General features: G+C 43.7%; 1 protein-coding gene, 1 long non-coding RNA gene and 1 other non-coding gene across 3 annotated transcripts; 1 reads left to right on the top strand and 2 right to left on the bottom strand.

Moving 5' to 3' along the window:
* Positions 1–1,761: 1,761 nt before the first annotated feature.
* On the bottom strand, positions 1,762–27,079 carry fbxl18 (F-box and leucine rich repeat protein 18). The gene is made up of 5 exons (XM_008123873.3): positions 26,934–27,079; positions 24,238–24,438; positions 21,878–23,427; positions 20,552–20,770; positions 1,762–3,507 (listed from the first exon to the last, which is right to left on the bottom strand). The coding sequence occupies exons 1-5, from the start codon at positions 26,949–26,951 to the stop codon at positions 3,351–3,353; spliced, it is 2,145 nt and encodes a 714-aa protein (XP_008122080.2). The 5' UTR covers positions 26,952–27,079; the 3' UTR covers positions 1,762–3,350.
* Positions 9,336–9,416, bottom strand: mir5466 (microRNA mir-5466). The gene has a single exon (NR_130070.1). It is a non-coding gene; the product is annotated as a microRNA mir-5466 (primary transcript).
* On the top strand, positions 14,882–21,776 carry LOC134294215 (uncharacterized). Its single transcript, XR_010001186.1, has 2 exons — positions 14,882–15,617; positions 20,465–21,776. It is a non-coding gene; the product is annotated as an uncharacterized LOC134294215 (long non-coding RNA).

Genomic DNA, 27,079 nt, shown 5'->3' with positions numbered 1-27,079 from the left:
GCAGAATGGGGTTGGACTGGATGGCCCATGAGGTCTCTCCCAACTATGATTCTATGAACTTCCTGATGGTAAGAGTTGCTCCACAGTGGAATAGGTTGCCTCTCAGTGTGGTTTCTAAAAGCTGGATGACCATCTTTCAGGAGGGCTGCTGTAGTTCAGCCCATCATTGTGCCTGCTCCTAATGTCAATGAGGAAGTGTATCATGGGATTTCTGAACCTGCAAGTCAGCATGAGATTTTAAGTCCTGGCACTGAGCAGTCTGTGTCTCTAGGAGCTAGTGAAGGCCACATTCCCGAGGGGCCCAGATGCTGCGGAGAAGTCGGCAGAGGCTGAAATGAGTTCAGAGGATGAACTCCCATGTGGAGAGGGTAATGAGCTGGTAGATAGGAGGCTTAGCTTTCGTAAACTCCGGCATGCTCCACAGAATATTCGAAGGTTACAGCGCTTGTCAGAGAAGCTGTTATCAAGGAAGACGGCATGATTTTATGTGTATATTCGAGAGGCCAAAGGGATTTTTCAGCAGTTATTTTGTATTCCCGTTGTTCTGGGATTTTGGGAACTACTCTTGTACCTTAAATCTTGTGGACTATTTCATGCATTTAGACTTTGAAGTTTTTACTATTTTTGCTGAACTGTTTTTTATATAATCGCCAACAAACTGCTTGCTGATTTAATTTGGACTGGAGTTTGGTAGTTAAGTACAGAGGTGACTTCCTTCCCTGGAGAGCAACAAGGGCTTTGATAGAGTCTTCCTGCATGGCAGAATGAGGTTGGACCAGATGGTCCTTGGAGTCTCTTCTAATTCTAGGATTCTATGATTCCTCAACTCCCATGACAGGCGCCCAGACATCTTGCACCTCAATTCAAACAAAATCACCCCAAGCCTTGGGTTGACATATTGACAGTATTAAATCCACGAAAACAGAGAGAGCAGCCCTGTTGTTCTCCATGATATGGGGTATCCTGGATTTGCAAGAAGCAGGCTCTTTGAGAAAAGAATTCCAGGAGCATCCAAGCATTTTGTATTTTTTGCTGAAGGAAATAAGAGAAAGGTTCATATATTAGATATGAACTCAGTTGTGAATGTGCGTAGAACGGTGGGGTCATTCTGTTATGGGGCTTAGAGGAGAAGACGGAAATTGCCTTCAATGCAGGATAGAACTAGGAACAGAACAGGAAGAGAAAAATACACATCTACACCCTCCTAGATTGACTCACACACACACTCTCTCTCTCACATACACACATGCGCACACCCTTGGCACCTCGCTGCTGATGCCACTTGGCACCCCTTCCGCTTCTCGCCACTCCGAACATATGGCATTGTGCTTAACAGCTCTCTCGCCCCATCAATTGGGGACCATTAGGGTGGGTTCTTTTCCCCGTGTAAATGTTGCCGAATATAAATTGTAATTAACGCCAATGCCAAAATGGCACTTAGAGAAAATAAGCACATTATTAACATCTGCTGATTCCTGCCTGGAGAGCAAGCAGCAGCGGCAGCCGAACACTGCTTCGCATTATGAGAATTTGTGGCAGGCAGCAAGCGCTAAGCAAAGTCGGGCAGGGAAAGGTCTCGGCCGGTGTCTGACACGCCAAGAACAGACTCCAGAAAGGTCACAGCTTGGGACTACAACTCCCAGAACCCACCTCTGCCCTGCTGCTAGGAGATTTTGAGAAACACAAAACTCTAAACTGTGGATACAAGCCAAATTGTTCCGTGGATTGGGGAGAGGGAATGTATAAAGATAGCAACAGATGTATAGAGAAGTGTTTATATACTTTCTCGACAGCGAAATCCACTGTAAATGCAATTCATACAGATAATCATCATCACATTTGAACACACACATGGTTACAGATACCCAAGCTGGCCCATGACTTCAAGCACAAAACAGCGGAAGCAAACCACCGAGAAAAACCAGAGAAGAGCGACCAACCGACCGGTGGCTGCTTCTCTCCTTCCCGGTCACAATGAGGAGAAGCTCCGAGCCTTGCCGCGTGCCACCTGCGCAGCAAAAGGGACACAGAAAGCAAAGTATTTTATTACAAGTCCACAAAGGATGGGTTTGTAAAGCAATACTGGAAGGTTATCCAGATGGCAAATGGCTCAAAGAAAGTGTCCGGCACAGTGCCGGTAAAAACTGTGCCAGTCCAAGGCCAAACTGTACACCGCTTCGGACCTTTCCAAAAGACTCAGCAAGAAATGATTATGGGTAAAGCCAAAATCTGAGGACCGAACCTTTACATCAAATCAGGTCCTCCTTCCAATTAAAAAATACTTTTCTATAGGGCCTGAATCACTCTGGGTTGGCATCCAATCACAGGGCACAACCTGAGACATGCCAGGGAATTGTTAAAGAAGTTCTCCTCCACAACAAATAGGCCTTGCATGCAAAAACACAGACCTTCATTGCAGTGGGATTTGCGAAGGAGGATGTCCTGGAGCTCGGAATGAAAAGTAAAGTCTGGAAAGGCAGAGAAACCTTATTCTCATCATGTCTATGGGGCTGAAGCCTGCAGTGTCCATTCATCCTTCTAAGAATGCAGTCACCTTTAAGGAACTTAATACCACTCAGGAATCTCCTAGAGAACCCTTAGTGGATCGTTCTAATGCTAACCCAGAAATCAAAGCTTGGAAATGATGCTATGGGGACTACAACTCCCAGAATCCCCTGCCAAGAAAGGAAACTTTTCCCAAGAATATCCCAGGCTTAACAGGGTGAGATTCTCTTCACATCCACAGGACTAACAAAACTGAAAAGCAAGTTAACACCAGGCATGGCATGTCTCATTGGGAAATGCCAACAGATTAGCCGGGCTTGGCAGTTAAGGCTCAAGAGCATTTGAGTCTCCTAAAGAAACCACTGACACAGAATCCCTTTGCATTTAAGCCCCTTAAGACACTAAGAAAAAAAATAAATCATTGATGCACCAAAATATATGTATATATACATAACAGGTGAGTCCAAAAACAGGCAACGATAGGGGAAGCAAGGGAAAAGGGAGTACATTCTTTCAAGTCAAATCCCGCTTGCCTTTTAGCCGTTATTCCAATTAGAGCAGAATTTATATTATTAAATAGCAAAACAAAAGGCTCCAATCTTTTTCCAACCGCAAACCCAAGCTGAGTTCGTCGGAAACAGGGACATAAATAAATAAATTTTAGTGTTTTTTCCCCCTTCCAAGGGTATGTTTTTGCCCTCCGAGGGATCTGTAAGTCTGTCCGGCAGCACTGAAATGACCACAGCATTCAAACAACATGGCAGCAAGACTCAAGAACGGGGATCCCGGCCGAGGAGAAGCGGCTGCGTGCTTGCGTCGGTGACAAACGTCCGGCTCCTTGGCCATCACCACCACAGGTTCGGAGGCTCCTCGGCCACCCGGCTTTTGAACAAGGTGATCTCGTCCAAGTGCATCATGGGGACGTCTCGGATGACGTCGGTCAGGTCCTCGTGGAGGAGAGGAAAGACTACGACATTCAGGGCGGGTCTGTCAGCCTGAAAACTAAACCAGAAGAAAGATTATAGGGCCAATGAGAAATGAATGCGTTATTGTTGTTGTTGTTTGCCTTCAATCCATTTGTTGCTTATGGCAAATCTAAAGAATGCAGCAACCATTCTCTTAAGGACTGCAGCATATTCCATCCACCCCTCTATTTGTTTATATCTTGGGATTTTCCCCAAAACAATGTAGCTTATAAAAGAGAGAAAGTTATAATAAACTGCATATTTATATATTTATTTTATATTTGTTTTGTAAACTGCAGTTTATTATAACTTTCTCTCTTTTATAAGCTACATTGTCTCTAGGTTTTGGGGAAAATCCCAAGATATAAGCAAATAGAGGGGTGGATGGAATATGCTGCAGTTCTCAGGACAGTGATGGCCAACCTATGACACGCGTGTCAGCACTGACACGCCTAGCCATTTTTGCTGCCAAATTTGGTGTGATTTGGTCCAGTGGTTTTGTTGTTTACTCCATGGGAATTATGCACATTACATTTATACATATATATATATATATATATATATATATATATATATATATATATATAAAAAATATAAAATTATATTATTATTCTATTATTGTAGTATATTATTATAATATTACTATTATATTATTATTATATTATTCATTATTCATGACTACATTGAAACTACAATAGAGAGAAATCAGCGTGGAAACTGCAAGAAATACCATAGATTGTTGTACATGGAAATAATGGTAATAAATAGTTTTTTGATTTATTAAATACAGTTATATATTACAATTATATATTTTTGTTACTTAAACAGTATATATTGTGAAATTATGTTTTTTCTCTCTCGAAGTGACACACCACCCAAGTCATGCTAGGTTTTTTGGTGAATTTTGACACACCAAGCGCATAAGGTTGCCCATCATTGTCTTAGGAGAATGGTTGCAGCATAAGACCTGGCTCTTTACTAGAGCTTTTGGTTTATGTTCATTTTATCAATATTTGTATTTATGTATTTTTATCCTTTACAATTTAGCTTGTAAATCGCCTAGAGCATCTTGGATGGAGGGCAATTAATAATTAAATGATGATGATATAGATGATGATGGCAACACTATGTAACACCATTTTTGTCCTTGTGTTATAAACGTAGTTTCCTAATTGGTTCTATCACAAAGACATGGGAAAAGTTGATTAAAGTGCACAAACTTTGGTTTTTGCAGGACAGGCCTAATCTGAAACCCAGGAGAGAGCCGCTGCCAATCGATCAAGACAATACTAAGCTAGACCAGGTGAGGAGCACATTGACTAAGTACATGGCAGGTCTACTAGAAGAACAGCATGGTCCCACTTGTTTGTTGTGCAAGGATGTGATACAATTCACCTGCCCTCCATGGAGGCAGAAAAAAAGAGCAGAAAGAACAAAACACAAAGCAAGGAAAGAGCCAGCCATTGAAGATTAAAACAACTCAGAACGCACTATGTGCAAACTCTGTGTTCAGAGGCAATGCCAGTGTGTGTGTGTGTGTGTGCAAAGGAGGGAGGCTCCTTCTTGCATGCCTTCCTAAAGGACATGTGGTTAGCCAGGATCCAGGCCAAACCCAGAGCTTTCAAGAGGATTTCTTTTGTTTATTCCAGCTCCCACAGGTCCCCAGCTTTGACCGAGATGGACCATTAGTCTTCAAGAATCTTCTCAGGTTCTTCCAGGCTCACAAAGAGCCAAACCCAGAGCGAGGAAAAGGCTGTTTTGCTTGTTATTTCCGCTCCCGCAGTTTTCCATCAAGCCAAGATGTGGCCGAGGTGGACCACCAGCCTGACCTCCAACCAGTTTCTTAATTTCTTCCAGACTTACGTTCTTCCAGGCAAAGAGCAGTGCCTTCCCATGAACGTCTGCTAAGGACAGACATTACTTTTTGCAGCACATCCTGGCTTGTGGGAGTTGGCTTAAGCGGCTGAGGGGGAAAGGAAGGGGCCTGAGGCTGTTAGGAATGGTGGGAGTTGAAGTCCAAAACATCTGGAGGGCCCAAGCTTGCCCATGCCTGCTATACAGGATGCCAGTGACAGGACACTAGTCTTTTTCAGTGCAAAGCAAGGAATCTGTATTCAGTTACACTCCCTTCCTTGAATCTTTGCAGAGAGCTGAGGTTTTTTTTTTCTCCTTCCATCTTTCCAACAACCCTTAATCTCTCTTATACTCCCCTCTCCGCTCTGGCCTCCTTCCACGACTCTAACATCTCCTGGCCCAGATTTTCTGCTACGTCTCTAATTTTTATTTAAAAAATGACCAGAAAAAGCAAGGCAGGCCAGCATATATCTCCCTCCTCCCCATCGAGAGTGGATAGGGAATTAACGCCAGAAGAGAAAGCGCTGCACCAGCAGGGTTGCAATTGCAGAGGCAGAGAAAAGGACTGCCGGCCGTTAAATCCATACACAATATTTACCAAAAATGGGGTGGTGGGTGGGAAGGGTTTGGGGGGGGGGGGGAGGGAGAAAGAGAAGAGAGGAATAATCATTTAAAGCTGGCTTAGACAGGGAGCTCTATATAATGATCGCCACGTCGGGAGGCAATAGGACACACAGCAGGAGGGTCAAGATAAGGCATGCTGGGAAAGAGAAAGCGCAGGCACGCACCGGCACACACTCCCACAGCAAGTTAAAATATTTGGTATTGATCGCCAGAGGGCACAAATGTGGGTCAGGCCTCTTTTCAGAGGAGAGAGGGGAAATGGTAGCTGCTGAAGCTTGAAAAATTAGGTGCCAGCAACACAACAGGGCAATGGGCACTTGTAGGGCACAAGCAGATTTTTCCTTGACAAGGGTGCAATACATTGCAAAATAACCCAAGGTCTGGCATCGGTGTCTTCTCCCCAAAATGAATAGGAGAAACAGGTATGGCTCTAGCAGGACATGAAAGTGGGGCGCTCTTTAGGAAGGGAGACAGAGAAATGGGCAAAACAGGACTTTGCTTCTCATGTCTGCTCCGAAAGAGAAGCCCCAAAGACAACCACCTCCTTGGAAGGCAAATGACACAGCCACATTGTCAACAACTCCATAGTCTTGTCATGTCAGATTGTGCAGAGACTGTACGGAATGACACGCTTTAAGAGGGGCAATGATCATTCATGGAAACTTTGATATTAACTATCTTCATTGTGGAACACGGATTAGGAACAGCAGCTTTAAATGGAGCGATTGAAAGCTCCTTTTTGGACTACACAGCCTGGCTGAGGGATAGTTGGACTTGTAGTCCCAAAAAGCGGTTACTTTCATACTAGCAGTTACTTCTGATCGGTTGCACCTTTTTGGTTAAAACAAATTTAATATAGCCACAGGGTTCACCCCATTTTAAGGTTCTCTCCATGATCTTTAGCACTTTAACTTCCTTCATGTTTACAAGTCTCACTCAGCGCACTTTTCGCCCAGTTCATTTTACGATTTTATCGTTGCATTTCAACTTGCGTTTTACAAATGATTGTGATTTTATTTTATGCCTTTAATTTTTATTTGCGTGTTTTTTTGGTTCTTGATATTATGTATGTTTGTTTTATATTTGTAAGCCGCCCCGAGTCCCCTTGGGGAGATGGAGGCGGGGTATAAATGTAAAATTATTATTATTATTATTATTATTATTATTATTATTATTATTTTATTGTATGACACAGCAAACAAGATAGTCATGCTGGATTTCATATCACAAAATCACAAGTTGAACACTTCCCAAGTGTCTAGGAATGTGTGATGTATTTTCGGATGATATGTGCAGATCCCAGATTATTATTATTATTATTATTTTAAAAAGTGAAACTTCCCCAAGCTCCAGATCAAACTGGTCAAGGACTATGGATTCAAACCCCATCACTTTTCCAAGTCTCCACCACAAGAAAGAGTTGGCTTGAGTGGGTTTGTGTATTGTGCATTCTTCAGAAAGCCAAAGGATATATCTTTGCATCTTATGGCTTCCAGCAATCTATGAAGTGAGGGAGTTCCCTCTCCAACATACTACGAATTCCAAAATTCTTCCTTAACAAGCGGCTGCCACCCAGACACAGTTTATCACAGAAGCTACAACTTCCAAGAAAACTATTTGCTCCTTCAACCCACATAAAATTAGAGCAATATACTTTGCATAATCTAGTCAGCCATTTTCCTGTTCTGTACAACTTGTTCTGTTTTTCCTCGACATGGGAGAAGCAAGGGTTTGGAATGGAACAGCAATGTTCTTCAAACTCGGGAGATATCCGATTCCACCCCCAGAGAATCCTTGGGTGTCGCATAGCTCCGGGACCACAACAGATAGAAGCTTGCCATCGTTTTGTTTTCAAAGAAAGCTGAGATTCCCCAGAAAGATGTGTCCCAGGCCCAAACCCATCCCCACCGCAATGTGGCCCGCCACCAAAATCATGGCATGCACATACAACACTGATTATGGTTGCCCCACAGCCTCTGAATCTCCTCCGATGCATTTGCTTTGATCGAAGGCCATCGCTTAAGCTCCCCTTCAAGACTGTGCCTACCAAGAACCCGCAATTCTTCAAACACTGGAGGGTAAAGCGATTTCTCATCACTCTCTCCAGCTGCACTAGATTAAGTGCGCTGCAACTACCGCCCTGGTGTCAGTCTGACCCGGAGGCACGCGGAGGTGAAAAGAAAGGCACCGATTTAATGAAAGGGACACAAGATGTTCTCTAATCTCTCCGTGGAAGTTGGCTCCTTCCGCCACAGCTGCAAGGGCTTTCCTTGTGCAGAGAATGTCAAGAAAGTCTGTCAGATGGAGAAGGGGAAAGGGAAGGCAGAGACAGATACAGGTGGGTGAATGCTGCAAGTCTGGCCAAAAAAAGCCAGCCAGAGCTGACAAGCCGACATACATTGCTATGAGGACTTACACTGTTGTACATCACCATAACACGTCCCAAACCATGGTAACACACTAGCCAGAACTAAATGGTAGAAGACGAAGAAAAGAACAAAAAGAACTAAGTGATGGTAGACGGAGCCTTGCACAGAATGGGCTGTAAAACAGGCAAAGACAGAGTCAGCAAAGAGTGATATTCTACCTGAATGGGTCTCAATCTCCTCCATAATTACCCTATGAGCTCATGTACGAGGGTTATCCAGAAAGTAGATTATGTTTTGGAATTAAAAATGAAGTACAGGAGAAAACATTTACCATATGCAGTTGAAAGCCACACCCAAATACCACTTCTCAACATAGTCGCCATTCAAATCTAGGCACTTATCATAGCGATGAATGAGCTTGGCAACTCCTTCCCCACAAAACTCTTCCGCTTGCATCCTCAACCAGCCAGTCACCCCTCCGTGTAGCTGTGCATCGTTGCCAAAATGCTGCGTTGAGGACGCAAGTGGCAGAGTTTTGTGGGGAAGGAGTTGCCAAGCTCATTCATCGCTATGATAAGTGCCTAGATTTGAATGGTGACTATGTTGAGAAGTGGTATTTGGATGTGTCTTTCAACTGCATATGGTAAATATTTTCTCCTATACTTTGTTCATTTTTAATTCCAAAATATAATCTACTTTCTGGATAACCCTCGCATAAGTCTAGAGATTTTAGTCAAAACATCAGCCCAAAAAACCTGGGTCAACTTATCCATGGGTCATTGTGAATACAGTACCTTAACACTTACCAAAAAAGGAACCATTCCCTTCTCTAAGTCCAGTGGCAAAAGGCAAGAGATCAGTTCATTGAGGGAGAACCTATAAGAAGCACTGACCTACCCGTCTCTCTCTGCCATGGTGCTGCTTTTTGAATGCCTGGTAGCAGCGGCTCTTGAGCTGGCATTGGCACTTTCCCTTCTCTGCAACATGACCATCGACATATCCATGGCTCATACTAAAATCCACGAGAGTTTTGGATGATGGGCAAAGGACTGCAGAAAAGTATTTTGCAGTTCTTTGCCCATCATCCACCTATCATTAACAGGATTCAGGGAAATAGAAGGCTGGGCAGCTTCTGTCTACTACGTCTGCAATTCTTTAGCCCAACTTAGTTCTGCTGATAGCCTTTCAAAAACAGGCAAAGGACATGTATAACATGATACAAGTTAAGTGGCACAATATGGCACAGAGGAAAAGGCAATGAAAGCATAGCTGTTCTTACTAGCAGTAGCCTTTCTCAACCTGCAGCCTTCCTCTGCACCATATTACACTGTGTTTTGAGCTACCATTACTATCATCCCCATTACTCTCCTTACTAGGATTAAAGTCTGAGAATGTGCTCTGGACACCCTGAATTGATTCACTGTAGATAAGTGGCTTTCAGTAACTGCCCCACAACTACGTAAATCCTGTTCTTGAGAAGTCGGAAAGCTTGTGCACGCCCCTCTCAAGGCAGCCAAAGATCTATCATGGGAGTTGGCAACTGCAGCCTAGGATTGCAGCCTGCAAGGGTCCCCTAAAACCAGGTGCCATGTATGACTCCCTTTCAAGATAGGAAATAAACTTCCCAGATAGGAAATATCTGGCCTTGTACTTCACAGGAAACCAAAAGAACTTGGAAGCACAACTTGTTCAGTCTGAACACTGTCAGAGCACAACCAGAACTCAGATATTTGTGTGTGTTTGTTTTGGACTTACTAGCTAGAGTGTTCTAGCAGTTCGACTGGAAAGAGAGAGCCCTTTTCAAGCTCTGGACCAAAGTGGCCTCCTAAATACTTCTAGGAATCCCAAAACAGAAGTGGGCCTGCCAGCTGCATCTCCACTTGTGATCTTTCAAATGGAAGAAGAGGAAGAAAGGCAGGCAATTCATCCCCAAAAGAGAAAACAAAAGACTATCAGGCAACCTGGGAGGAGAATTCTCGAGATGCTCTGCTGAAAAATAAGAACAAATGGTTTTAAACTTGGGAGGGAAATCCCACTTCTCTGAAATGATGCATGTCTGGTCCAGATAAAGGAGCACTCACTATAAATGAGTGAAAATATCATATTTTTTCAACTGCAAAACACCAATAATTGTAAGTCGTACCCTAATTTCAGTACCACCATCATCGCCACCACCAAAAATAATAAGATACACCTACGATTCTAAGACGCACTCCATTTTTAGAGATGTTTACATAGGAGAAAGAAGTGCATCTTAGAAAGGAAGAAAAACAGTATTCAATATTCCACAGCAAGCCTGTCACAAACGGGAAACCAATGTTTATATTGTAACACCCATATTTAGTCTCCAGCAACCAAATTAGGTTTGGAAGTGTAGGCTACTGTGAAGGAAAAATGCAGAACTTCCCTGTATCCCCAATTTTAGACATACATCCAATCCAAAAACAGGTGAGCCCTATGTACAATTTTGAGGACTATTAAGCTGTAGGATGACTAAGAATCGACTATGATTTGATAGCTTGTTCCTGCAATTAGAAGTTTAACTGCAAAACCCCCCCCCTCAAAAATCTCACCTTCAACAAAGCTTCCAATGACAGAAATATGCTCCTGGTAATAAGAAAGTTTCTCATTCATTTTCCAGCACCTTTAATGTCAATCAATCTGACATCCAAGAATACAGTTAATCAAATCCTCCAGTGTTCTGGAAGAAGCAAAGGCCACCGGTATCAAAGAGATGATCCTCAGTCATCAACTTCACTTGACCATGTTGTCCGAATGCCCAACCACCATCTCCCGAAGCAGCTACTTTGCTCTCAGTTCAGGTACGGAAAACAGAATGTTGGTGGATATCTATAGATGGTCTTAAAGCTAAATTTAAGAAATGTGGAATACCTGGAAAGCCCTGGCATGAATAGAGGGTGAAAGGGAGAAAAGTGCCAAGAGGAAGGCGTGGCAGGGACCGCCTTCCATGTAGAATAATAATAATAATAATCATCATCATCATCATCATCATCATCTTTATTCTTATACCCCACCCCATCTCCCCAAAGGGACTCGGGGCGGCTTACACAGGGACAAGCCTGAACAACAACATAACAACATTTCATGTATAAAATTTAACAGCAGATTAAACATTTCAGCAATAAACAGAACAACATACAAGACAGTTACTTAAAATCCTGAGCATCAATTATTGCACACGGCAAAAGGTGACAAGTGCAGTGCTCAAGGGTCCATGGAGAAAATCAAAATGACTAAAGGAGAAATACAGGGACAGGTTCCATAAAGCGCTATAACATATAGGATAAGGAACAGTGATAAGGTGCCAGATGATTTTGTAAACATAACCAATAACAGTATGAAGACAAGTCTGAAGGGCCTATTCAGACCTAGAAATCAATGTTCTCATTGCGAAAGACCATGTGAATCCAGAATAGGTCTCTGCAGTCCAAGACTCTACCCTTGGAAGACAATCGGCCATGAATAATCGCCACTGACAATGAGATAGATAGATATCTGTAATGATAGATAGTGTAATGAAGTATGAATTTTTGGTTTACAGATGTTATGTTTAATTGTGTGTTTGTGTTTTAAAAGGGTAAGTATTGCATCTCAGCACTCAGAGGCTGGTTGCCATGGAGAAGTAGGCGGAGCCAACTGCCGTTTTGTTGAAGAAGTGCAGAGTTTAAAAAAGGGATTCAGTCTGTGCTCTGATGAGGCACAGGGAAGATTGATCCTAGGTTGAGGGGATCAAGGAGACTCAATTGTTCATTTTGGTTCGGTTTAAAATAAGTTTGGTGATTTATTTAATATAGTCTGTGTCCTGGTAAGGAACAGAGAATCTGTGATCGTATATCACAGGGTGACTGCGGTTTAAAAGTAGCAGAGAAAGAAGTTCTAACTACTTTAAGTAAAAGAAGTGACACTTTAGGGAGTCTGACTCATCTCATTCTAGCATTGTAACTGTTAATAAAAATACCTCCAAGTGAGAAACAACATTGTAACCACTAAACTCTGTGTCTGAATAAACTTGTTATTGTTCTTCCAACATCTAAGCCTCTGTCGCATATATTATAAACCAAGTTATGTTACCATTTAAAGTGAATAAGAAGAAGAAAGAAAGAAAAAGGTAAAAGGTTTCCTCTCTGAGTCTTTGGTGGTTGCATCCTTACAAATTAGTGGCAGTCGTTATTAGCTCTTTACAGATGGGTAGATAGAAAGGCAGACAGGTATGACCGAAGAGTGTCATTTGGCGTTTTCAGGAACAGAAGCTCATTTCAACACACACTGCACGAAAAATATTGTTAATACCACAACTTGCCCTAAAAGGAGGTGTGCCTGTACGCTTGGAAGACAGTGTGAGATTTTCTCCACCCTGCCACCTCCATAACACACTCACAATTCCTTACGCTTCACCCTCCATCCACTCACCCCTGGTTTGAAATGAGTGCAGTGTGGCAAAAAAGGGGGTGGCATATTTCCACTCAATTGCAGCGCCTGGCAGGATGGGGAACGGAAGACCCTTGTAATCCCTCTCGGTGACTGCAAGGACAAAGAATCTGGCTGCGCTGTTGCTCAGAATTAATGCACACAGAATGATAATGTTCCAATGACATAATAAACATGCCTATTAGGAGCAGGAGCAGAAAGAGCTGGTACTTGAAGGCCTAGTTTCCACCCAGGTGGCATTGTCTACAACGGGGGCCTTCACAATTCAGAGAGGAGGCAGAAGATGGATTGTTGAAAATACACTATTATTAGCATATTCATGTATTGCTTTTTCCCACAGCCAGGCTCAGTTTGTAGGGAAGGTAGAAACAAATCAAGACACACACATCTTTTCCAATCTGGCATCCTCCAGATGGACTACAATGCCTATAGATCCCAAACTTTCCATACCAGATTACGAGAATGGAAGATGGAAGTCTTATACAGTGCTTATCCAAGAAGTAAATAGTCATCATCTTCAACTTCTTGGTTTATATCTCAAGCCAGGAACAAGAGGCTGCAGAAGCAGCTCGCTTCAAGGCAGGAATTCCCAGCTACTTTCAACAAAACATCAGAGCAAAACATCTTACTCTTCCACTTGCACTTAGCAGAAAACATAAATACAGCCCATTGGAACTATCTAAGCCTCAAAGCATTTGAAGAGAAAGTCTTGGGATCCTGTCCTTTTTGCCCTTTTTTTAATTAAGGGTCTATAAATTGCTTTCTGATGCCATCAGAATCCAAGCCAGTAGTGCCAGATGGGACAGAAATACAACTGGAATTAATGGAAGAGCTGTGTTCGCGTTGCCATTTTTCATCCTGGCAGCAGAATCTGGGTTATTTTTACACACCTGGGGGGAAGCGTGTCTTGACTCCCTTCTTGCCTTGTTCCAATAAGCTACACACAAAAATCCCTTTCGCCTTGTTTTTTCATCCTCACCACAACTCTGTAAAGAACACCAGACTGAGTCTGCACAAAACAGGCCCAAAACAATAACTTAAGCTTCAAGACTGGGGAAGGAGCTAAATCCAAGCCACCTCAAAACATTCCTAACCACAGGTACCACAGAACAGGGAATTCAATGGGCTTTTGATGCCAATCCTTGCTTATTCCCACTGACCTTTTAAATATTCTTCCTACCATCTTGTATGTGCAGGAGGGTAGATTAGAGAGTGTGCCAGACGAGGGGTCTTTTACTATCCCTTAAGGCAGGGGTCCCCAAACTAAGGCCCGGGGGCCGGATGCGGCCCTCCAAGGTAATTCACCTGGTCTCCGCCCTCATTTATATAATATTTTTATATCAGTTTTAATAATATAAATTGTATATACATATAATATTGATAATAATATTATCATTTTATACAATACAATACTAACAATAATATCATATAATAATATTAATTATATGTTATATATTACATATAATGTTACAGTATAGTGGTATAGTTCCATATAGTATAATGCTAATATTATGCTATGCTAATAATATAATATATTGTATGTACATACAGCTGCTCTGAGTTCCCTTCGGGGTGAGAAGAGTGGGATATAAACGTAGTAAATAAATGTAGTAAATGAATAAATAAATAATTTTGGACTTAGGCTCGCCCAAAGTTTGAAATGACTTGAAGACACACAACAACAACAATTCTAATTAACCTGACTATCTCATTGGCCATAAGCAGGCCCACACTTCCTATTGAAATCCTGATAGGTTTATGTTGGTTAAAATTATTACCATTTTTAAATATTGTATTGTTCTTTCATTGTTATTGTTGTTGTTTTGCATTACAAATAAGATATGTGCAGTGTGCATAGGAATTTGTTCGGTTTTTTTCCCCAAATGATAATTCGGCCCCTCAACAGTCTGAAGGATTGTGGACCGGCCCTTTGCTTAAAAAGTTTGAGGACCCCTGCCTTAAGGTTTTCAGCCTCGCTGGTTTTAGGTAGGCACTTGCTAAATGAAACAGGGACTGGTCTCATTTTTCCCCATCCTGACTCTGGCAAAGACATTATCATCCTTTCCATGCCCTCCTCCCCAAACCAAGAGGGTTAAGCAACGGCATGGAGGAGAATTCATCCACCCACTTACAGCAGAGTCGGATTTCAACAAGTGCCCCAACCTTCGAGTAACCCAAGCCAAGGAGGCGGCTCCCGGGTTTATTATTAATTCAAACTGACAGGCTGATTCGAGGGTTCCAAGAGAGCAGGAAGCCAAACAGACAATGAAAGCTGGAACGAGATCTTAAATGATTCACTACGCCAGTCGAGCGATACATTAAGCCGCCTGCGATGGGAGGTGGGGACCCAGCCAGTAGACATGCTTAGGCTAGCAAAGTGGGATTGGCAGCTAACGTGCCAACGGAGCGCGGCTCATCTCATCGGGCGGCAAGCTGCAATGGAGAACGAACGGTGGGAGCCTTTTTCAAGGTCAGGAAGGAGCAGAGGAGGAGAAGGGCTGGGCGAGGAAAGAAAGAGAGGAGGTGTGCTGTGCGGCAGAGAAAGTCGCTCTCCCCTTCTTAAAGCAAGGGTGGGGGCCTGCTTCTCAATACAGCCATGGGTCTGCCTCTGCTGACGATGCCAGGCGCTAGGCATCCTTCAAGGGGTGCTTTCCTGGGTGGAAAACAAGACCTGTAGCATGGCTAAAGCACACCACAACCAAACGCCACATCCAGCAAGTCTCCATCATGGCAACCAGATGACTCCAGACAGCAACTCTTCTAAAGCTCTGGATCGGCAAGATTTCCTCCACTTGGGCAACTGACTTGCGAAGGACACTGCTGAAGGCCTGTCAGACCAAGCACTGCACAGGTATCCCTGTTCCCTTTCCTCACCTGTTTCATACTTACTTACATACACACACAAACAACGAAGCTTGGGTGGTGGTGGCAGACTACAACTCCCAGAACCCAACAGAGTAAGGAACATATGGCAAAGGAATTATGGGGTTCAAGATAAATAATTTTCAAACTGACACATATGTATTCACGTATGTTAAGAATTCCATTAAAAGACAGGACTACACCCACCATTGAACCGAGACGAAACTGAAAAAATACAACAACAACAACAACAACAACAAATATGCTGTCAAAGGCTTTCATGGCTAGAATCACTAGGTTGCTGTGAGTTTTCCGGGCTGTATGGTCATGTTCCAGAAAAAATACAACAACAACAACAACAAATATGCTGTCAAAGGCTTTCATGGCCGGAATCACTAGGTTGCTGTGAGTTTTCCAGGCTGTATGGTCATGTTCAAGAAAAAATACAACAACAACAACAACAACAACAACAAATATGCTGTCAAAGGCTTTCATGGCCGGAATCACTAGGTTGCTGTGAGTTTTCCAGGCTGTATGGTCATGTTCAAGAAAAAATACAACAACAACAACAACAAATATGCTGTCAAAGGCTTTCATGGCTGGAATCACTAGGTTGCTGTGAGTTTTCCAGGCTGTATGGTCATGTTCCATAAGCATTACCTCCTGACGTTTCACCCACATCTATGGCAGGCAACCTGCTATGGATATATAACTAGTGATGGGAAAATTTGAAAGCTACATTTCCTTCTGCCCCACAACCATCTCCTATCTCCACCAGAAGAGCTCTCCTAGGTTTGTATGATGCTCTTACTCTTTCCCTGTCCTCCACAGATTCATCTCCCATCTCTTCCCTGCTGACCAACATTTCTACAAGCCTCAATCCTCCCCCCGCCTCCATAGCACTGTTGTAGTTTACAACAAAATATCTAATTCACAGCAAGAGGACTTCTCATGCCCCAGTTGCCACAATTTCTGCTGATGCTGAATGAAGCTCAAATATAAATAAGACCAGACTGTTAAATCAAGCCAGGTGTGCTGCCTGTGTCACCGAATGTGCTTGTGTTTGCAACACTTGGCTTTAGGCTTTCCTGCTCTGCAAACTGTGTGTGTATATGACTGGCTTGCCATAAAACCAGTTCTCAGGAACCGTTTAGTGCATCAGCTCAGGCACGACGCCCACCGCATCTGCTGCTTTTTAGATACAAACACACACTCACTAAATCGCAGCAGACTGCCCATAGGTGAAATTGGTTTGTTCTTGCTCTCTTTCTACCGTCCTTGAAGAGACTCTCCTATCTACAGAGCAGTACAAAAGCTGCCATTTGATGGGCGAAAAAAATGAAATGCATTCTGGGGCCCCAGAAGGACATCTGCTAACACAAACATTTCTTTTTAATGTCGCCCTGCGCGTGTGGCAAGGGGAGGAAAGGAGGGGGACTTGCAATAACACTCCGACACAACGCATTGGAATTCTCCGCTTGGCATGACTTCTGCAGTGGGGGGGAAAACAATGTTAGATACACAGCAGAAAAAGGCTGGCCCTGCAGTGGGGTTGGGCTAGGAGTGGGGAGAGGCTCCCTTCTAAGGCTGAGAGCAAGAAACCACAGCTCCATCTAGGGGAAACTGCATGGAAAGTGAACTGACACAACATCCACATCCAATGGAGGGAAAACAGCTCTCACATTTCACGGAGGGAAAAGTGAAAAGACAGAGAGGGAGAGGAGTTACAGGTTCATGCCACTGTTCAGACACTGAAGAGAAGAGCCCTTTCAGGTCAGCCTAAAGGCCATAGAATCATACGGTTGGAAAAGACCACAAAGACCATCAAGTCCAACCCCTTTCTGCCATGCAGGAAGACACAATCAAACCCACCCATCACCCAACACATGCCTATCCAACCCCTGTTGAAAAGGACTCCACCAATCCACCAACATATTCCTCTGTCAAACAACTCTTATCATCAGGAAGTTCTCCTTTAATAGGTTGTGGTGAGTTTTTCAGGCTGTCTGGCCATGTTCCAGAAGCATTCCCTCCTGGCGTTTCTCCCACATCTACGGCAGGCATCCTCATAGGTTGTGAGGTCTGTTGGAAACCAGGCAAGAGAGGTTTCTATATCTGTGGAATAATGTCCAGGGTGGGAGAAAGAACTCTTGCCTGTTTGAGGCATTTCGGGCTGTGGCGCAGGCTGTTGAGCAGCTGCAATAAATCACTCTGACCATGAAATCATGAGTTCGAGGCCAGCCCGTGGCGGGGTGAGCACCCGTCAATTAAAAATAAAAAATAGCCCCTGCTCGTTGCTGACCTGGCAACCCGAAAGATAGTTGCATCTATCAAGTAGGAAATAAGGTACCACTTATAAAAAAAAGTGGGGAGGCAAGTTTAACTAATTTACGACCTGGAATGAGGAAGTGTCGTCAGAGTGGATGATGAAGCAGTTGCTCTCCCCTGTGGCCAAAATCGAACATCCCCTCAGGAGAAGGTTAAATTGCCTCTGTGTCTGTCTGTCTCGGTCTCTGTTTGATGTGTTTATGGGCATTGAATGTTTACCCTATGTGTGTATAATGTGATCCGCCCTGAGTCCCCTTCAGGGTGAGAAGGGCGGAATATAAATACTGTAAATAAATAAATAAATGTTGCCATTGGGCACCTTGATTAGCATTGAATGGCCTTGCAGCTTCAAAGCCTGGTTGCTTTCTGCCTGGAAGGAATTCTTTGTTGGGAGGTGTTAGCTGGCCCAACACCTTAAAGATTGTCTGGGGAGGCCTTGCTCTCAGTCCCGCCTTCCTCGCAGGTGCAATTGGCGGGGATGAGAGTCAGGGTCTTCTCAGTGGTGGCCCCTTGGATGTGGAATTCCCTCCCCAGGGATATTAGATCGGCCCCCTTCCTTCTGACTTCCGTAAGAGTCTGGAAACATGGCTTGGTGATCAAGCCTTTGGAGAACTTGTGCAATAGACATATATGGAATGATGAGCAATGACTTTGAAACGGCCCAGATTACGTCTGTGGATTATGTGATTCATTGTGAATGTATTGTTTTAAAATGTTTAAATTGCTTTAATGTATTTATAATTTCCTTTTAATGTCCATTTGGATTGTACACTGTTTTTAAGGAATCGAATAGTTGCCTATGTGTAAAGCTGCCTTGAGTCCCCTTTGGGGTTGAGAAAGACGAGGTAGAAATGTCATAAATAAATGAATAAATAATATTGCACTATTTGTATTAGTATTGTTAAAAAGCCCCTTTGGTTCGTAGAAAACAGAGGAAGGAAGGAGGCAAAACTGCCTGAGATGGAAGAAAGCAGCTGCAGTCTGGCTGCTGGACGGCGTAACCCAGCACAGGAAAAAGGATATTAACGTTTAAATCAGTGCCGTTACGAGATATTGGGCAGGCAAAGAATTAAGAAAAAACTGAAGAAAGGATTTCTAGGTCTTAAGGAAAGACAAAAAATCCCCATAGACAAATTCAATTAAGACACAGAAGAGGGGTCTGTTTAGGAAAAGAAAAAAAATTACATTACTGACATCACAGGGTGTTTTAACAGCCCTTGTCTTGGCAGGCTGCCCAGCCGCTGCAATGCCAAAAGCAACACAGTGCTGAGAGAAGCAGTTCTGCAGAAAGAGAGGGAGGGAGAGATTCTTCCGTGATGGATGAAAATGCCCAAGACACCTCCGGGCAGGAGGATTCCACACTTGCACAGCACTTCCCCTCCACTGGCCTTCACACAAACGGGTGCCCTCCAGGAGGCGTGGGAGACGCACCTCCCAGAATTCCCCAGCCAGCTTTCAAGTGGAAAGGAACACATAAGGAATAGTTGCTCTGCGTTTTTCGGGCTGTATGGCCATGCTCCAGTATAAGTCTCTCCTGACGATTTGCCTGCATCTGTGGCAAGCATCCTCAGAGGTTTGTTCAGAGGTCGGTTGGAAATGAGGAATCATTGTGTTGCTGTGGATTTCCCAGGCTGTATGTAGTAGTAACAACTACTATATCATACTACACAGAGAAGACATTGAAATCCACAAGAAGCATGTGGACAATTTCAACAGAATGGAGGAAACCATGAAAATGAACAAAATCTGGCTACCGGTATTTAAAAACTCTAAAATCATGACAGTAAATAAAGAACAACACTCAAAAACAGGGGAATTCCAGACAAGAATCAATCAGGGCCAGCTAACATCTCCTAATAAAGTAAGTAAGTAAGTAAGTAAGTAAGTAAGTAAGTAAAAGTTTATTTGTATACCGCCCTTTCTCCCAAGAGGGACTCAGGGTGGTTTCCAATATAAAATCAGCATAAAATATTGTACAATAAAACACTGAAACACTATAAAATGCTATAAGAATACAAAACAAAGAAAAAAACATAACAATTGACTAAAACAATCACATAAACAGAAACAATATAAACAAAGGATACCCCCAGGCAGGAAGCAGCCAGGCGTTGAAGCTGCAAGGTCATTCAATGCTAATCAAGCTGGCCAATTACAACATTCACACTCGCCTCCAAGAGACAAGAGTTCTTTCCCCCACCCTGGACATTTCACAGATATATAAACCTCCCTTGCCTAGTTTCCAGCAGACCTCACAACCTCCGCGGATGCCTGCCATAGATGTGGGCAAAACGTCAGGAGAGAAATGCTTCGGGAACATGGCCAGACAGCCCAGAAAACTCACAGCAGTACTATTTTAATATGTATAAATATGCAACCCAGATTTTGATCTGTTTTCTGGCCATCTTATCTTAATCCATTTTGCTGAAGCTCTGAGCTGATTGATTGATGCCAATTTGTAAGCCATGAAGACACAAACCAAAAGACAGAAATCCTCTTGTTTTTCAGATCAATCGATCAGTCACTGCTTACCATACACAGCAGGAAGAAAAGGCAAAGCGGGGGAACCGAGTCATACGTTCTGTCGGCACTCACCTCCGTATCAAGGAGTGTTGGAGGTTTCTGCAAACTGTGAGCGATTCTCCCGTAAACATGTGGCACATGATGACCTCGAGGCAGCTGGCCATGAATGACATCACGGCATCCGACTGCAAAGTCCCGCTCCGGGAGATGATGCAAAGGCGCTGCAGCGAAGAGCAGTGGCTCAAGGCTTGGAAGAACTGAGCGTTGGCACTGAAGTACGGCTGCTCCAGCCTGCAAGGGACAACGGAGAACCAAATGAACGGCACAGACCTTAGCATTTCTATAATGTTCAGGAGTCATTATCTCCCATAATCCGCAGCTCATGACCATGCTGGACAAGGATACTGGAAGGCCCAGTCTGAAAAGCAGCTTTGCTAGTCCAGAGAGAAATTGCACTCTGAGAGGCTTTGCATATGCACGGTTTTGCAATGGCAGAGCAGGTGAGACCATGCTTTAGGATAGATATGGGCAAAAGGCAGTGAGTGGGTGGGTGGGAAATACTTATCTTGCCATACACCATCCATTCCACCAGGTGACACTGTTGCTTTACTATATTCTTAAAATAATATTTTACTACTGAGAGTATCTCAATTCTCCCCATCCATTGTAAGAAACGGGTGCTGCCTGGGGGACTCCTTTGTCGGGAGGTGTTAGCCAGCCCTGATTGTTTCATGCCTGGAATTCCCGTTTTCAGATTTGCAGTAAATAAGGATTCCCCCAGGCAGGAATCAACCAAGCCTTGAGGCTGCAAGGCTTTTCAATGCTGGTCACGGTGATTAATTGCAACATTCACACTTGCCTCCAACAGACAAGAGTTCTTTCTCCCACCCTAGACATCATTCCACAGATATATAAACCTCCCTTGCTTAGTTTCCAATATGCCTCACAACCTCTAAGGATGCCTGCCATAGATGTGGGTGAAACGTCAGGAGAGAAATGCTTGTGGAACATGGCCAGACAGCCCAGAAAGCTCACAGCAGCCCACCCTAGTTCTCTTTACAATGTATGTGGTGCAGGCTGGAGAGCAGCTGCAATGAATCACTGCAATGAATCACTCTGACCAGGTCATGAGTTCGAGGCCTGCTCAGAGCCTATGTTTGTCTGTCTTTATTCTATGTTTTAAAAAAAGGCATTAAATGTTTGCCTATATGTGTAATGTGATCCGCCCTGAGTCCCCTTCGGGGTGAGAAGGGCAGAATATAAATGCTGTAAATAAATAAATAAATAAATAAACTAACCTCCTGGAAGTGGATCGGAAGTTAAAAAAAAAAAAAACATGCTAAACGCAATAGCTACCCTGATGGCCACAATGGAGAAGCCAGCTTCTGTCCCTCTCACCTGAGATCTTGCAAGCACTTGCACTGCTTCAGCATGTCCATGAGGGCTGATATGTACATCACTTTCCCCATAAGGCCGATGTTGGCCAGTGAGAGAGTCCGCAGGCGTTGGCATTGGACCCCAATGCTAATCAGCCCGGAGCCGGTGAGAACATTGGGCAGCTGGGCCAAAGTGAGGCTCTGCAGGAAGGCCAGCTGGCCAATGGCAGCCATCTCTGCATCCCCCACAAGCTGCGCCCGGCTACAGGGAGGCAGGGAGTTCCGGATGGCCGGCTCATTCCTCGGCATGGCCGAGGAGAAACTGGAACCAATCAACTCCAGCTTCTCCAGAAAAGGCAGGCTTTCCAGCAGAGTCCAAAATACAGAGGAGGGGGGCTTGGAATTTCCCTGCTCAAGGCAGTTCCTGGAATAGGTCTGGACCCCAATCCGGACTTTCTTGCCAAAACCTTGGGAGGCCACATTCGCCACCGGCTGCACTGTAGGCTTGTCAGTAGTTGTGATGGAAACATCGGCAACGGCACAAACAGGCAAGGCCAAAGACAGGAGGCCTTTGAGGTGGCCAAGAAGCTGGCACAAATGTTTGCCCATGCCTTCTGAGCTGTGGTGGTGGGCAGCTGAGAGGTTCAGGTGCTTCAAGTGGCAGCAGGATGCAACCAGCGTCTCCACAATGCTGCTGTCAATATCGTCTTCCGCCTTGCGCAGGAGGGAGTCTGGAGACAGGCAGTGGACACAGCCGCTCAGGTTCAAACTGACCAAGCTGCGGAGGTCTTTCCCGCCATTCAGGACCCTTTGGACCAGCTGGCTGCCAGATAAGCTGCAGCGACTGAAACTGAAATAGACGGGGTTGCTGAACTTCAATAGCTGGAGGAGGCTGGAGCCGTTCATCCAAGAACGGGGGAGCTGTAAGGTATCTAGTGTCACGTTCCGAGCCATGGAGTCTAAAAGGTTTTTCACAGCACAGCTCTGTGCAAAACCACCAGGAGCAGAAATGAGAAAGGCATGGAGTTTCTCCGGAGTCCGGTCACTCAGCACCGCCAAGTATAGCCTCACCACCTCCTGGTTGACCGGTCCAGGAGCCAACCTAGCATAGAAGACCCGGAGATTTTGGTAGTGGGGCACATTGCTCTCACCCACCATCAACTGTCCAGAGATTATTAAACCCTCTCGCGACCTGTCAAGGATCTCAAAGTACAGGAGGAGCTTTTCGAGGCTGGTACAACATGGCACCACTCCATATGAGGGAGTGTAGAGTGTCTGCTTCAGCTCCAGCACTCGACTCAGTGTAGCTTTGCATTCACTACTCAAGTGGGAGGCATCAAAACCTGGGTTCACATCGATTGCCAGAGAGCGGAGGTGCTGCAAGGCGGAAAGCATCTTGGAGAGGCGAAGGGAGGTGAGGTGGCAGCCAGACAAGTTCAGCTTCATCAGGTTTTTGCAGCGCGTCACCTGGTCAATTGTGATTCCCGGCACCCAATAGCAGCCAGCCATGTTCAGCTCATGAATCTCTATGCCAATTTCTCTTATGAGCTGCTTCACTTTGCCTTTGTCCACCTGAAGTCAAACAAAAGGAACATATGTGGGAGCAATTACAGTTGGGATGGTCCACCACATGCTTATGTGTCCACTTTTTGAAACAGAACTGAAAAACAGTATGCTACTACTGAACTTGTTTACATACATATTCCTTCTCTCACATACACATAAATTGACATCTGTAATAGCTCAAAGAATGACTTACTCAACTGACCCAGAAGCAGCACCTCAAACCAAACCAATCAGTCCAGGAGCCAAATAGCAGCACTCCTTACAGTAGGAAAAGAAAAATGTCCCCAATATTTTTTCCTCTGAAGCACATACTTTTCAAGCAGAAAGGAATACCCTTCCATGACTTCAAAATTGCAGATAATGGCACGGTTTGCAGAAGAAAAAACTTTGACTTTCCAAAGAATGGGAGCTATAATTTCCATGAACCTTCCTACTGTGGTCATTAAAAAGGGATTGTGGTATTTGTAGTCCAAATCAAAGATGTTTTTTAACCTTTGCCTTATTCTATAACTGGGAATCAACCACAAAAAATAGTTGGACCAAAATATACACTATCTTTCTATTGCCATCTGTCTGTCGGGTGAGTGATGTAAGAGCCTCCACTCATTTGAGACCGACATAAAAGGGCAAAGCAAGATCTTTCTCCTAGAGTAAACCCAGGGTGCAATTACACAATACTGTTTTTGAATAAAGTCTTCCTGTTCTCTTGGCATACCATACTGGGGAACACCAATGAAATCCTGAAATAAAACCCCAAACATCCAAATCTCACAGATCTGTTTTAAGGCTGCAATCCTCCCAAGGTTTGTTCCTCACCTGATAGTTCTTATGTAGGATGACTGTGTGGGTGAGGCTTTTGTCAAGGCTGAGGACAGAAAGTTTCCGGCAGACCCTCTGGACATTCAGGACCAGATCCGAGACCGGAATGTATCTCAGGATGTGCAAGAGGATCTCATCTGAGAACTCCATTAGGTTCATACTATTGCTCTCCTCCCCGCTCTCCTCATCTGTCACTTCCTGAGAAGACAGAAAGAAGGCATCAGCGCTCAGAAGCTAGAATGGGTGAAAGGAACAGATCTAAAAGGGATACAGTTCAATTAAAATAAACTTGAATTAAGACACAGTAATGGACTTTTATAAGATCTCATGGGTGCTTCTCAATGTATGCTCTAGCAAGATCACAGAACTTTCATGATCATTTATTTAAGTCTAAGAACTATGATCTTCTAAGTGGCTTTCCATGGCTGAGCAAAGATTCAGACTCTGCTCTCCAAAGTCATATCCCATTCTCGAATCACTGCACCACACTGACTTTGACATCTTAAAACTCTATTAAAAAGTCTCAGAGGTCAAACAAAAAACATAACTCACCCCGCTCCCTGGATTCGAAACGCCGACCTTTCAGTCAGCGAGTTCAGCAGCTCAGCAGTGTAACCCGCTGCATCACCAGGGGCTCCATTGTGCTATTTAACTTTTATTAATTGATATTTAATTATTGTCTGTGTTATATCATTTATTATTATTATTATTAAATAAAGAACACCACTCGGAAACAGGAGAACTCCAGACAACAATTGATGAAGTGCCAGTGAACAAACAGAGGCTCCTCCAGGCAACAGCAGCCAGACTATCCCTATGCAGATACCCTCACTGATTGACTTTGCCGCTTCAAGATCGCCCATCCCCATCATAATCATAATTATATTCCTCAACCTTTTTGTATTGGTCGCACCTCTCCTGGTTACTTGACATCAGCTCAGGGCTCCTCTCATCCCAAACTGACCTCAAACGAATCTGTGCCACTTTATCTATGCTTTTTAGTTCACAACTTATAATGTGCACTTTGCTAATCTACTATTACAACCTCACTGTTTTAATTCTATGTTTTAGTAAGTGTGTTTCTATTTTATTGGTAAATGTTGAAATATTATAACTGAAGCATGTTATTGTTTATTGATGTATTGTACTTCGTTACTGCTTTGTATCTGATATTTCTGTGAGCCGCCCTGAGTTCCCTCCAGGGGAGATGGAGGTGGGATACAAATAAACTTATTATTATTATTATTATTATTATTATTATTATTATTATTATTATTATTGAATGCTATTCAAGATTGTTAATTGCAACATTCACACTTGCTGCAACAGAAAAGGGTTTCTTTCTCCCACCCTGGACATCATATTATTATTATTATTTTATTATGACACAGCAAACAAGATAGATATGCTGGATTTCATATCACAAAATCACAAGGCGAACACTTCCCAAGTGTCTAGGACTGTGTGATGTATTTTCAGATGATGCGTGCAGATCCCAGCAGGGTGGCCTTTTGCAGTTGGCAGATCATAATTTTGTCAATGTCTATTGTTTCCAAAGGCCGGCTGAGATCTTTATTATTATTATTATTATTGGACATCAATATTATTGTTTATTGATGTATTGTAGTTTGTTATCGTTTTGTATCTGATATTTCTGTGAGCCACCCCGAGTCCCCTCCGGGGGAGATGGAGGTGGGATACAAATAAACTTATTATTATTATTATTACTACTATTTCTTATTTGAGAACAAAATACTAGTACAACTCAGAAGTCCTACGATCTTAGTTTGCAAACTGAATGCTAGTGGAATATGAACTCTTCTTTTTCTTCCTTATGATATGTTGTTTTTATATTTTGCTATATTGTACTGTCCTGGGCATGGCCCCATGTAAGCCGCCCCGAGTCCCCGTTGGGGAGATGGTGGCGGGGTATAAATAAAGTTTTATTATTATTATTATTATTATTATTACTGAATGCTATTCAAGATTGTTAATTGCAACATTCACACTTGCTTCAACAGAAAAGGGTTTCTTTCTCCCACCCTGGACATCATTCCTCAGTACAGTAGAGTCTCACTTATCCAACACTCGCTTATCCAACGTTCTGGATTATCCAACACATTTTTGTAGTCAATGTTTTCAATATAACGTGATATTTTGGTGCTAAATTCGTAAATACAGTAATTACTACATAGCATTAATGTGTAATGAACTACTTTTTCTGTCAAATTTGTTGTATAACATGATATTTTGGTGCTTAATTTGTAAAATCATAACCTATTTTGATGTTTAATAGGCTTTTTCTTAATATCTCCTTATTATCCAACGTATTCGCTTATCCAACATTCTGCTGGCCCGTTTATGTTGGATAAGTGAGACTCTACTGTATATATATACACTCCACTTGCTTCATTGCCAACAGAACCTCTGAAGATGCCATTAGTAACACATGCAGGCGAAACGTCAGGAGGAAATGCTTCAGAAACATGGCGATACAGCCCAAAAAATTCACAGCAACCCTGTGATTCCAACCATGAAAGGCTTCTACAAGACATCACTCCCCAAATGCAGAGGAGGCCTCGAAGGAAAACAAGGCCTGGAGGAAAGGAGGAGGCGTTGCCATGGACACGGGAATATCCGCCTCAGAGTTGCCATGGAAACGGGAAGCGAGGGGGCGGAGGGGCCTCTCTTACCTCTCCGGAGCAGGCCATGGCCTTCGCGAAGCCTCTCCGCCGCCGACAGCCGCCCTCGGCGCGGATCTCCGTCTCTCTCCGTCTCCTCTCGCACAGCTTCCTCCCAGCCGGTCCAAGCAAGCACCACTTCCGGCGCTTTCGTGAGC

This window comes from Anolis carolinensis, unplaced genomic scaffold (assembly GCF_035594765.1).
Source record: "Anolis carolinensis isolate JA03-04 unplaced genomic scaffold, rAnoCar3.1.pri scaffold_13, whole genome shotgun sequence".
Classification (NCBI taxonomy): domain Eukaryota; kingdom Metazoa; phylum Chordata; class Lepidosauria; order Squamata; family Dactyloidae; genus Anolis; species Anolis carolinensis.
This window is presented reverse-complemented; position numbering and strand designations above follow the sequence as displayed.

Excerpts from the sequence above, each read along its gene's own strand:
- fbxl18 (XM_008123873.3), bottom strand. Across the intron at positions 23,428-24,237 it reads TCCTACATAAGAACTATCAG|GTGGACAAAGGCAAAGTGAA; the intron begins GTGAGGAACAAA and ends GTTTGACTTCAG. Across the intron at positions 3,508-20,551 it reads CAACACTCCTTGATACGGAG|TTTTCAGGCTGACAGACCCG; the intron begins GTGAGTGCCGAC and ends CTTCTGGTTTAG.